Here is a 13,601-nt window from a genome sequence, read left to right on the forward strand (position 1 = left end):
ACAGAAGATGACATTTTTTCCTGTTTATCATTTAGGTTTATTCTGCTTCACAATCCTCAGATATAATTGAGCAGTTGATAATAATGATAATAGCAGTGGTAATAATAAAGTAAGGTAATAATCAATATTTCTGAACTTTCTGTTCACATTTGTCATCTTCTATCTACTCTCTTGATTCAAGAGATTTCCATCACTTGATGTTATCTATTTCGTTGGCTTTTCCAGGTCCTTAAAGGAACATATCAATTTTCTGTTTATAATGTCAGGGATTAATAATTTCTTTTTCTGGGTTTTGGGCTTTTTTATTGAATGAAATGGCAGAAAAACATAAGGTCAGATTTAAGAGCATGATTTGTAAGTGGGCTGTGTAAATCAGAAGCTTGGTTTTGGTTCCTGAGTATTATGAAACCCTTTAAACATTTTTAACACAATTTTGTTTCAGAAAAAAGTATCTTAGATGTGACATAAGATGCTTGAATTAATTCTCTTTTCCAAAGTGCTTTAACTGAAAAGATAAACTCTTGACCAGTAAATGTTATTATGACATTTTATGTAATATCCAGCAAATAACTAGTTTTAGATACGTGATTAAATGTTCAGTGCCAGCATTTTAAATTTTTCTCTTTCATAGAAGTTATAGCTACAAATCAGTTTGTACTTTTATATTGCCAAGAAAAAACTTTTGCATCATAGATATAGGTACTTATATTTACTGTATTTTTTCTTCACGTGTTTAACAATGTCAGCAGATTTTAGTTTATTAACTTTATATTTTCCTGCTTGTTGAAAACTTGTTTTTTTCTTCCTTTTCATTTTGCTTTGCTTTCTCTTTAATAATTTATATAAATAAATAGATATATACTCAAATACTTCCTTAAAGCAAATTGTATAACTTAAACAACAGCCCCAAGTCATAACTCAAAGATTGTTTCCCTAATCTACATTTAATGTAATCCTGTAATCAACTTCCACTTGATCAAAAGTTGAGCAAAAGATAGTATTTGTGATAAAAGAATATCAATAAGTAAATGTTCTGAGATATTGGTTTAGATAGAATAATTTCTTCCTAGTAAACCACTAATTTTTCAGCAAAATATGAAAAAAAGAAAGCCATCTGAATCCTATCAGGAAGCTAGACACACTTCTACTGTAAATAATCCATGTAGCATTTTAATTTCAGTTTAAAGCCTTGAGATAAAGATGCAAAAAACTACCTTAGACCTGATTTACTAAGTCTCCATTGCACAGTCAGACAGCTCTTAGAAACTTTCTAGGGTCTACAGGGACTGTAATTTATACTAATAATTTCCATAGGAATAGTATTCTGCATGTGAACAGGAGGCAGGGAAAAGAAAAACAGCTGGAGGAGGGGTGGGGGGTGGGGTTGGGGGACGCAAAGAGACTTGCAGCTGGGACAAAACATCTAGCTAACATTTCTACAGACAAGTAGAAATTTTGAATGCTTAGGGCAAACTAGAAGGTAAATATGAATGGTAACTAAGATAAACCCACCCCTAGTCCATGACATTAAAACAATTCATAGAATTTAAGCTTTTTCTACGAGCAGAAAAAAAAGGGAAAAGCAGTATCCCTTTTCTCTAGGTGTTAGATCATTGCATTTTTTGGATCAATTTTCAGACTTCATGGAAAGTTGCTTGATTGCTTTGAGTATTTTTCACAGACAATGTAAGTAATCTTTCTCTTTAGAATAAAATAATGCATTATGTATATAACAATCATTCCCAGGCAAACACAATGCTACAGGTGAGTCTCATCTATTTTTATTTTCTGTTTCTTTTTCAGGTCTTTTGCAGTGGTTAAGAATCTGCTGCACAAAATGAGAAAAAGACAAGAAACAATTCTTTCAAATGCTGAGGTTTTGCAACTACCTCAGTGATGAACTGTCTAGATATTTTGATCAATTGCTCTGAAGACAATATTCCCATTAAGTCTGACACAAAACAAGTATCTCAAGGGCTTATGAGTTCTCTCTTCACCAAGACCCCCAACTCTCTTCTCTCCCATATTATAATTTCAATTCTTCCCCTTATATATGTATATCTATATATGTATACATCCATATATTATCTATATATCATCTATATAGCTATATATAATCTATATATCTATGTCCCCTAGTACACCAAAGAACAAACTGTAAAAACAGATATATCCTCTGTTTACACTGGAGGCTTAACACCTTCAGCTTGATGGACTCCTTTGTGATTGATTCAACTAAAATCTGACTGCTAATAGTAATAACAGCTAATCATGTGCTGCAGTCTTCATCTACCCTATAACACAGGTTGTCCTATATTTCGGATGTCTTTACATCTGACTGCACTGATTTAGAAATAAAAAAGTCAGGGGAGTTCTACAATTTAAGAAGAAAAGCACCCTCTTCAAGACTTAAGCAGTGTCAGGTACAGAATGAAATACATTGGGCTGGTCTGCATTGGGGTGATTTCATCTTCATAGCATGGCTCTAAGGGCAAAGTCATTAGTCTTTAAGTTAGCCCATAAATAGAAGGTGGAGGAGGAGAAAATAATTGGCAGCTGAAAGTTCTGCAGTGCACAATGCTCAGTGTACTCTGCCCTTACCTGACAAGCTGTGACAGTAAGGTCATTTGCTTTAAAGCTAGGACTACAGGCTTTTCATCCAGATTAAAAAGTCTGATGTTTCTGTGCAAAACATAGAAGACATTTTTGTTCTTTATCACTTGATTTGTCACTCACACTAATAATGAAGTTTAATAACAAAAAGTGTACAAATGTGCTAGGAATTATAGTCCAATCATCTGCATGGTAGAATTAAAAATCACGTATCTGCCTTTTCATCTGCTAATTCATAACCCTCTCAGAAATTTTTTACAATACCCTGTGAAAGACAGGATGCTTTTAATAACAGCAAGGGTATGCCAGAGAATAATAATTAAAAAGGCCAATTCTGATAATTTTTTTTTTTTTCAGTGTTGCTGTTAAAGGATTCTTTAATTTAAAAAGGCCTGCATGACACCATCTATCTTTGACTAGCTGGAACTGAAGACAAGAAAACCTGAACAGCAACACTCAGAAGTGAGGTTGGCAGCAGAATGAACACCTACTTTTTGTCTGACAATGATTTACAGAGTAAATTAATAAACAAGGATAATGTCTTGTCATCACTCTCCCCTTTAAGTTCATTCATTACTGCTAGCACTGAGAAATGAATGAACTTGAAGTCAAATAGGAATCATCTTCATCCTTAGGAAGTTAGAGATTGACCATTTTCACATTTACAGCATGGTAAAAACCGCTCATGATGCATGAGGCAGTACAGAATCCTGTTTCTTCATTCATAGTTTTGTATTGATTACAGGAAGAAAAATAATTGTACACAGGACTGAAAAAATAGCGCTGAATAAGCAAGGAGTATTTTTACAAAGAAAAGGCAGGTTGCCAAAGAGTTATTTCATGTCATATCAATGCCCACATTTTCCTGTGTTTTCAGATTTGGAGAATATTAAAACTTTGTTCCTCACATGTCTGGTCACTGCCATGAGCCAGAAGTCTTAGGGGAGAAGTTTTCCTTACTCCCAGTGAGTAGGATGATAGCTAAAGTTCAAGTAGGATCAGCTTACTATAAAGGAGGCTTGAATCAAGTCCTGAAGGTGAATAATACAGAAAAGAGTGGAAGCACAAGTAAAATTTGAAAGTTTCATGATTCGTTGAATCTTGAAACTCCTAAACCCCATAATCTGTATCAGTTAAGGCTGGAAATCTATCGTTCCTGTGAGCTACATACCCTGGCTGTTGTCAGTACTTGCAGAGAACATCTCTAAAAGAGGAGTAATCTATGTGATCCTAGGTTTGTCTGGATACTGGACTAGAGGTGTCAGCTCATTAGAAACACAACACAAGCAATAGAGGCAATTCCAGACAGGAAAGTCTTTCCAAGTCTACATAAAAGCAATATCCTGAAAACTTACTGTGCAAGAGGTGCTATGCCCTTTATTGGCCCTTGAATTAAATTTTAAATCACTCATATCAGTCTTATATACACATTTATGGTAGTAAATGCAGAGCACTGAGGAATAAAAGAGTCCTTTTGTGTTTGTAGACAGCCTTGCATAACAAAATCCTGGATTTTGGCTAGAGTACTGTGGTGGCACTAGGCACAAGTAAAGGACAGTTTGAAAGGCACAACTCAGCACATTTGTAGCATGACCAAAATTTTCCACTTCAAAATTTTTATCTCTTCAAACTTTTAACCTGTTGTTATCAGTAACAAAATCATTCAGTCTTTTCTTATGGAGGAAGTAAAAAAGAGGAATGAATAATGGACAAACACAAGGTATATATAGTCTTTATAAATAAAAACATAGAACGGGTTATAAAAATAAGAGAATGGAATTAATTTAAGGAAGATTTCACATTTTTCAGCATGCAAACTCTGTTTCAATGTTGCATACCAGTTAAATTTGATGAGCACAGTTGAGAAACAGGACAGACAGTTGTCTATTTAATACCCAATCACTTGACCCTTTTCCCTACTGGAGTAGTTTTAATGGACAAATTGTAACTAGAAGGAATGAACTTCATGGCTTCTGGCTATCTACTTGTCTGTTGGTGAAAGTTTCAGCTCAAATATATCACTCATATGGAATAGAAGTACTACCAGCTATATTAACTCTAATATTTCCTAAGGTTTGAATGCTTGACTCTCTGTCTTTAGTGTCCCTCTTCATGCAAATTTTTATTCTGTGCCTTTACATACTGTCAAAATGCTAAATTTTGACTGAATGGAAATATATAACATTAGGTGTTAATGTCAGTGTAAAAAGTAACTCTGTGAGGTAACCCTAAAAGACCTATAAAAGCCTGTCTGGATTTGTAAGGATTCAAGAAAAACAGCCATCTGAAATAGTGAAATTTGTCAGCTAAGTTTCCCTGCCCTCATCAACAAAATTAATTCATTCCTTAAGCATAACTAAAAAAAAGTTTTGATATTTCAACTTTTATTTGATTGAGAGATGTAATTACTGCATACAATTACTAATAGTGTTTTCTTGTCTATAATTTCAAAGATGGCTTTTAAGTTCTAAAAAAATGTTGAATGAAAGTTTTCAAAGTGCTGTGGCCTAATTCTACAAAGTTTCCTAAATTTCTAGGAAATTGTGATTAATCATATGATAAAGATGTTAAAATAGTAAAACAGCAGCACATTACAAATCTTATTAGATAAATTTCTGGTTTTTTTAATTTTTTTTTCTTTGTTTGTTTGGTTGGTTTTAGTTTTGGGCTTTTGTTTGTTTGTTTTTGTTTTGTGCTGTTTTCTTTGTTGTTTTTTGTTTGTTTAATGTAATAAAAACTACTGCATTTTCTTATTAAATACAGGCCTCTATATTTAACAAAAATACCTGTTTTGCAAGTTACTGTTTTAATATGAGGCTACCATGTATAAATGCTTGATTTTGATTTTTAATGCAATCTGTCTAGTTTTATCGAAAATTATTTGTTTGTATATACATACATGTATATACATACATACATACATACATATATATATATATATATATATATAATGTTTCTAGTCATGCGTGTTCCTCAATAGTACTTTTATAGCCCTTCAGGTTCTTTTAGGTATATTCAAATTTGATCCCTTTTACCTACTTACGATTTCTCTACATAATGCTAGAACTAGTAATTAAATTTAAACTAAATGTAGCTGCATAGAGCCAACGATAAATTATCAGTTTGGTTTCGGTTTTTGTTTTCCACAGAGAATGTGTAGCCTAGATGCTTCTGATCAAGTTAACACCTCTGTGGAAACTCCAGTTGCTGCCTAGATGGGAAAGTAATGGAAAAAAATAACACAGAGACATTGTTTGCAGCTTCTAACAAAGGACAGGAGAAGCCATTGTCTTCTAACTATCCAGCTCTCTCTGCATCAGCAGCTCTGTTACTGAGAGCACACAAGGTTAAAGGACAGATGGATTTTCAAAAGTGCCTCGGGGAGTCAGGAACTGAAATTTCTATGATTTCACTGGTAATTATTACATACTAAACTTAATCATTGATGTCTACCTATAGCTCCGTGAGACTTTAATATCCTGCTAAATCTGGCTACAAATGACCCACCTGTGATTTCTACAGCTTCAGGATGGCTTTTCAACATCCACCCATATTCCTGTCACTCAAACAACTTGCAGTTCTGAGCTCTGTTTAGTCATCTTTTTGCATGACCTGAAACTTTCTTTTGAAACTCCCTTTGTAGGACAAGAGTTGTGAAGGGAAGAGGGATGCATCCTGCAGGGTGTTCTGTAAAACACCTCACGAAAATAAAGCAATTTGACAGACCCTGGAGAAAGAAACTTTAATATCCAAGCTATGAGATTATAAATAAGGTTCCCTACACTGATTTTCTCAATTTGTCCAAAGCAATTTTATCTGCAAATTCTGCTTAAACCCTTTTGATCATCTTTTGGGCCACAAAATAGTTCTTGAAAGATTAGCAACCACATCAGTAGTCAGAGGTAAAGTCCACTTTGTAACCTGAAGTGCATTCACATCAGGAAGTGCTAAATGAAACAGCTTTTATGTCACCTTTTCTGAATAAATCCTTGAACAGCATTATATTATAAGTCTTCTGACTTATTGTGACTTCTCTGTAATAAAAAGCAAGGACTCTGTGGTGTAGAAACTTTGGCCAATCTGAGTCTTAACTGACCCTAGGATCAAATGAGAGTAGGAATCAAAATTTCTTTGCAGAACTTTAAATTTGCTACATAATGAGTACAGTGTTCCTATCTCTACAATGCCAGTATTTTTTTTCAAGGAACTGCCTACATTTTAATAATAATGTTCTTATTCAAATAAAATTTTTTCAAAAAGTCTTGCATTTTATCTAAAATTAATAATTTGATTATAATTTTGTTCAACAGCAACCCAGAGAACTTCTTGGTACTCATAACAGCTACCTTTATTCTCTTGAGATTGAGGCAATCTGATTTAAAATGTCAACCACACACACTTTAAAAAATTATCTCTATTAGCAAGCAAATATAACATTTCTTATATAACTTGATGCATTTAACTCTGAATTAATTTCATTTTGGACACAAATCATAGATAATTTGGGACTAAAGATCATTTTGGCAGGATTATTCTGGGAGAAGCTCTTCCATCTATGTTTTTGTTTCTTTACCATGATAAAAATGACTTTTTTATACTTACATTGCAGCAACAACATAAGTTTCTAAAGAACCACGTCCTATTTTAGACTATGTGTACAAATACACATAAATCTGAATTTTATCTCATATTCCTTACCAGTATTTACCATTTGGCTTGTTTACCATCCAGGCATGATAATCAACACATTAGGCATGTGCTGAATAGCTCTGCAACTATTTTATTCAGATAGACAATGTGTGATGTGAAATTTTAAAAATCATTAATAGAAAAACCATACAGATGTAGGGTTTACCAAGCCTATGGTATACACTAATCCCTGGGAAAAGTTACATTTTAAGTGAGTCTATAATTAACATGCTGGTTCTTAAAATTACTCACATACTTGGTTAAAAAAAAAAAACCAACCAAAAATCAAAACAAAGTTTTGGAAAAAAAGCATTTCAGGATGCTTAAAGAGCTTTAATTAGTCCCCTGCTCCTGCCATGATGATGCAATCCTTGACTGGTCCCTGATTGTGATTTATTCTGGAGAGCTTCAGCATTATTCAGTACAGGATGCAGACAATACTGATTTAGTACAACATGGCCTACTCTCCAAATTTACCCTAATGCTTCAATATGTGGATACCATTTTATATCTAACGTGTTATTTTAAATCTTTCTATAAAGACCACATCTTCTCATTGGATTTTTTATAGTGCTCATTATTACAGCAGATGATTGCTTCATAAATCTACCTATCTTTGCAGTACCTCCATGATGGAGTAGCTGGCATAATTTGCATTCTAGATTGGATGCTGAGGATGAAAGATGTTAATGTTAAAAACACTCATACTTAGTGTTCCATCTGAGATGCATACATGCTTTTTAGGTTTTTTTTGTTCTTTTTTTTTTCTTTCCTTTGAATTACTGCATTAGATGCATTCAGAGAGTGATCCCTTATTCTAGTTGCAGCTGTGAATGTTTGGTATTTTCACAAAGTGGACTTCTGGGTTTCCACTAGATACCCAGAAAATTAGGATCACACTAATGACTGTTCTGTGAAGAAATGGTTTATGAAACTTAAGAAGCATCATGCAGGAATGTGGTTTGAGACACAGGGTTAGAATACAGATCTCCAGGGAAACATTCTCCCACATTTGCTATAAAATCATTCATCAATTTGTAATTCTTTTATTAATTTCTTACACCATTTCTAACTTCTACAATAAAAATAGTGGATAATATTCTACTTGTACTACATAATTCTGATTCAGCCTGACCCATTCCTCAGCAGCTCCTCAATTTCCTTTTAAAATCTCTCTCCTGCATCTTGCTCTTCTTCTTCACTTTTCATCCTCACAATTTCTACAGCATCTTCTTTTCCCATTTTAGTTCCTTATCTTTTCTAATATAGTTATTGCTCTGCTACTGCCTTCTCCCCTCTGTAGATTACCCCTGCAACCACCCGAAAAACCCCAAAACAATTTTTCCAACACTGCCTGACCAGGAGCAGAACATCACTGTGGGCCTACCACAACCAAACGCAGTGCTCCCAGCTGTGGACAAGATATGCAATTACTCCAAAAGTCCCACCTGAACTCTCCACCACAGTTTGGTGTTTACTCAGCCCTTCTCTTTTAGGGGATTGTAAATCCTTCTAAAAGAAATTGTGCTGGTGAGCTATGGTGTTAAGATGTGGCAAGCTGCTTTGTTAATATATGAGCTGGGACGCTGAGACTTGTCTGCTCATCATAAACTCTTGCATATTCTGTTGTCCAAACCAGGAGCTGTTTTGCTGTCACCAGAATTTGGCACAGATGTGTTGGAGGCCCCAGCTGAATTTTGCCCTGATGACTGAAGTCATCAAGGTCTCCTTTCTTCTGGAGCTCACTTGCTTTTTAGGTATTGATGAACCTGGCTAGATAAAATTCCTAAGTAGGACTCCTCAAAATAACTCCCAAATCCAAAAGATATGACAATGGAAAGGACTAGATTCTGCCAAAACTAAACTTAAAAAATGAATCTTGAACAAAATGTCCCTAAAGTCTATGATATAGCTTTCATTTCTTCCTGTGATTTACACACACCACAGATTAAAATATAATATCCAGTGGTATAATTGCTTTTCATAGAATTTTCTGCAATGGATAGTAGTTGTTCTGAAAAACATCTGATACTTATGTAAAGAAATATTGTATGTAATAATGTATTCTTGTATGAAGTTCTGAGTAAACAGTTGTAGATCTTTTATGATAACTGTAGCCATATGAATGGTCTAATAACCATATGAATCGGTTTATTAGTAGAATCCACATAATCTCAGTGTATATAGGGGGTGCAGAGGTTACAGAAATATTAATGAGGCCTGCTTATTAAATTAAAATCTGTGACTCTTGGGGAATCTTCAAGAAGAGGTCAAAATCCAGTGCCATTTTCCCCATACATTTCCCTTGTTGTAAAGGAAAACAGTCAACATATGGTACAAGGCCCTATTATTCATGGATATGCATCCAGTGCCTCAGGCAATGAAAACTGTAAAGTGCTCCTAATTCTACCATTATTGTAATTATTATCACAATATCTTTCTTTTATTGTTACCATTTTGACACAGAACCAAACCTACATCTCTCCTGCCACACTACTCTAGTGCCTATGATTGAGTTGGAGTCATCTGACTTTATATTCTTCATTTTCTCTATATAATTATATTTCTGAAGTTTGGCGGCATGTGTGATTATCCTGTCTCTAAAACTGACTCCTCTATATCTGCAGTGTTCTGCAGATCATCCCATATCATAGCTAACAGCTGTACTATCCTAACAATGTCAAAGCTTAGGGTAGCAATATTTGATTTTCTACATCCTAATCTACGATTTTTGCAGGGCCTGGAAAGTTTCCTTTATTACTCTATTTTTGGTTTTTTCATACTTCATTCTTGGAGATCACACCAATCAGGGTCCTGCTGCTATCTGGAAGGATTTTCATAAACTGGAGAAGTGGGCTCACAGAAATGTCATGACATTCAACAGTGAAGTGTGTAAAGCCTTGCACCCGGGGGAAAAAACCCCATGCACCAGGATATGCTGGGAGCCATCCAGCTGGGAAGTAACTTGGCAAAAAACACTAAAAATTCTGGTAGATGCCAAGGTAAATATGAGCCAGCAATGTGCACTTGAGACCAAGCAGCCAATGGTATCCTGAGGTGCCTTAGGCAAAGTTTTGACAGCAGGTCAAGGGAGGCCATCCTTCTCCCCTGCTCAACACTAGTGAGGCCACATGTGGAGTGTTGGGTCCAGTTCAGTGGTCCACAGTACAAGAGAGAGATGGAATTACTGGATGGAGTCCAATGAAGGGCCACTAAGATGATAGAGGGATTGGGGCATCTCTCCTATGAAAAGAAGCAGAGGCAGCTGGGGCTGCTTAGCCGGGAGACGAGAAGGTTGAGAGGGATGTCATCAGTGTCCATAAATACCTAACAGGGTGCAAAGCAGATGGAGTCAGATTCTTTCCAACAGGGCCCAGTCCCAGCACCAGAGACAATACGCACAGGGAAGTTGCAGAGTCCATCCTTGGATTTATTTAAAAACTCTCCAGAAAAAGTACTGGGCAACAGTTTATGGCTAATGCTGCATAAACAGATGGGTTGAACTAGAGGAACTCCGAGGTCCCTTTCATACGCTGCTATTCTGTGATTCGGTGATTCTTCCTACTCTCTCTTTTTTTTCATTTTTAGTCTCTACAGTTCTGTACCTCTACATTCATTAATAGCTGTAGAATTTCTCAATTAACCTCAAATGGTTTATGAGCCAGTATTGATTCAATTAGCCACAGATTGCTATTAATGGGAGAAATGTTCATAAAAGTATGGTTTCAATATTCCACTGAACATTGCATACCATGTAAAATATAATCCTGCCTGTCATGAGAAAGAAGACACAAATGATTAAAGCTCAAAAAGTGTTGTAAACCACAGAGAGGGTCTCACTTGAAATGATGATGAGCTTTATGAAGTCTGTTCATGTTTATGGGGAATATTAGATATGCAAGTTTATTTCTTTTTTCTGCCTTAATTAATTAAATTATCTCATGAAAAGTCTGGTCACTTCTTCCAAAATACAGAGCTTCATTCCATAATACACATCTAGTTCTTAACGTATTTTTCCTCTTGAAAGAGAGATAATTAGAATTGGAGGCACTAGATGAGTGATTTCAATACATATCACTCACATTCAAGGGTTGCAGAAGCAACATTTTATAGAGGAGAAATTCTGGGGAAAAAACCATGAAGTTGCAGGGATAAAATTAATTCTGTATTGCAGTATAACTGAATCTGATGGAGACAAAGTTGCATGGGTAACCAAAATGCTGGGCTTTCTTATGAGGACTTGCCTTTGCAATTTTAGCCTTATTTTCTATAGCTCAGTGGGCTGGAATTCATAAATAAAGTCCTTATATTTAACAAAGATACCATGAAAAAAATGGAAACCCAGGCATGGGTCGACACTGCAGGAGGGATCACAAATTTTGCCTTTTTTCTTTTGTAAGAAAGGAAATATAGAAAAAAGATATGTTAGAAGTCATGGCAGTGTTGTAAAAGTTAGGAAATTTGGTCATTCTCATCTTGCCTTCTTGTAAAGCACTCACCATTGCTTATAATCAGCATCACAGTTGCAGTAGTACTTGGGATCTGTACAGTTGCGTTCGATGCCACAGGCACATTTTTGAATGCCAGGTCCTGATCCGCCCCAGTAGTAGTGCTTCTCATTGGCTTTTCCAACCCACCAGGTATATGGATTCCCTTCTGCAAGGAATGAAAATGCAAGGTTATGATGCTTCAAAGAGGTAGAGCTCTATAATGCATTAACTGAATTCAGATGTTTAATATGCCAGTGTTAAGAGCACATAACAGGAGCCATCCCACACTGCTGGCAAACAAAATAATTCACTGTTACTAAAGGTATCCAAAGGACCTTGTCAGGTAAGCAGAACACATTTTCTTTTCTTGTATTCACTCAATTTATAATGACTGAAATTATTATTTTTTAATCTTATATGCTTTTTGTTTAGCTTTTTAATTGTACTCTGTAGATTGAGAATATGTGGACAGATCCCATAATTATTTTCAATTCATTTCAAACTCACATATTAAGCTGTCAGATGGATTATTTCAATATTTGACCTTAAATGCTGCACAAAAAAATGTGTTTTATTTATTTATGTATTTATTTATTTTCCAAACAACAATTTTTAATTGAAAGTTAAAATTCTGTCGTCACCAGAAAACAAATATGTTCATCATGCTCTCGCCAACTGGTTTTAAACAAAGCACAAAGATATTTTATCAAACTCCAAAATCATCTTAACAATTTTAAAAAAAGCATTATGTTTTTTAATGTAATGCTTTAGCAGAGGTGTTCTGAACTTTGATGTAACCATATATCTTTGCATTAGGTCTGCAACTGGATATTTTCATATACTCCTCTGAGGTTATTTATAATCCTTTTGGCCCATCTAAGATATAATGTACAAATAAATAAATAAATAAATAAATAAATAAACCCTCTCTACTCTAATTTCTAATTTGGAAAAAATGCCCTTACTGGAAAATAATTTTTTATTCCTCTGGTTTAGGAAGAGACTCAAATATGAACTTAACTTCAAATAAAAATGAATAACTTCATCAATATCAATGTAAGTAGTGATTTTTGACATTGAAAAATGATGACTGAGCTCAGCCTATAAACATATTTTTTTTAAATGTCTCTTTTCCCTCATCTAATCTGTTGCTGGCAATTTTATATTAAATGAAATTAATCTATGGAATTCACTGATTAATAAATTTTGCCAATAAAAACCTACATAATATATATTCTACTTCCATAATTTGCAGTTTGCACATCTCACACATTCCCCCAAAACTACAGGCAGAATCCTTAAAATAGCCATTTCACAATTAGATTTGATCATCTAGACCGTAAAGCTACTTATTCCAGACAGAAGTTGAAAGTAATTTGCACCAAACTCTCAAGAAAATTAAATTCTGGAGATGAAGAGAACAATCAGATATCTGCACAAGTTTAAAGAGGACCAAATCCCGAAAATGCTCAGCTATCTGGAAACACTTTTTCTAATTTATTTGAATTGTTATCATCATATAAAATAACAAAAATACAGTAATGTGGAGAATTCGTGGTGGCTGAAGGTTTTATTAGATGCTGCCCTGCACTGTGTGGCCATTCAGCTCTAGTGCTAATGCAATGGGTGTGGTAATAATGTGACTTTATTCTAGACTCTGAATTGGTCATTTTAGCTTCTGTGACTCAATTATCACAGAACAAAGTGCTGCAAGTTAAAAGAATGTCCCATGTGAATGCTGCAGCTGCATTCCAAACCTGCAATGCAACCTAGCAAATCAGAGAATATTTTGTAGTATATTGTACTACA

General features: G+C 34.8%; 1 protein-coding gene across 2 annotated transcripts in view; it reads right to left on the reverse strand.

Moving 5' to 3' along the window:
• CNTNAP2 (contactin associated protein 2) overlaps positions 1-13,601 on the reverse strand; it is a 1,027,622-nt gene that overhangs the window by 179,092 nt on the left and 834,929 nt on the right. For both annotated transcript variants that reach the window (XM_072924024.1, NM_001193337.1), the window contains 1 exon segment: positions 11,802-11,958. In XM_072924024.1, coding sequence (XP_072780125.1) covers positions 11,802-11,958 — 157 coding nt within the window.

Source organism: Taeniopygia guttata, chromosome 2 (assembly GCF_048771995.1).
Source record: "Taeniopygia guttata chromosome 2, bTaeGut7.mat, whole genome shotgun sequence".
In the NCBI taxonomy this organism is placed as follows: domain Eukaryota; kingdom Metazoa; phylum Chordata; class Aves; order Passeriformes; family Estrildidae; genus Taeniopygia; species Taeniopygia guttata.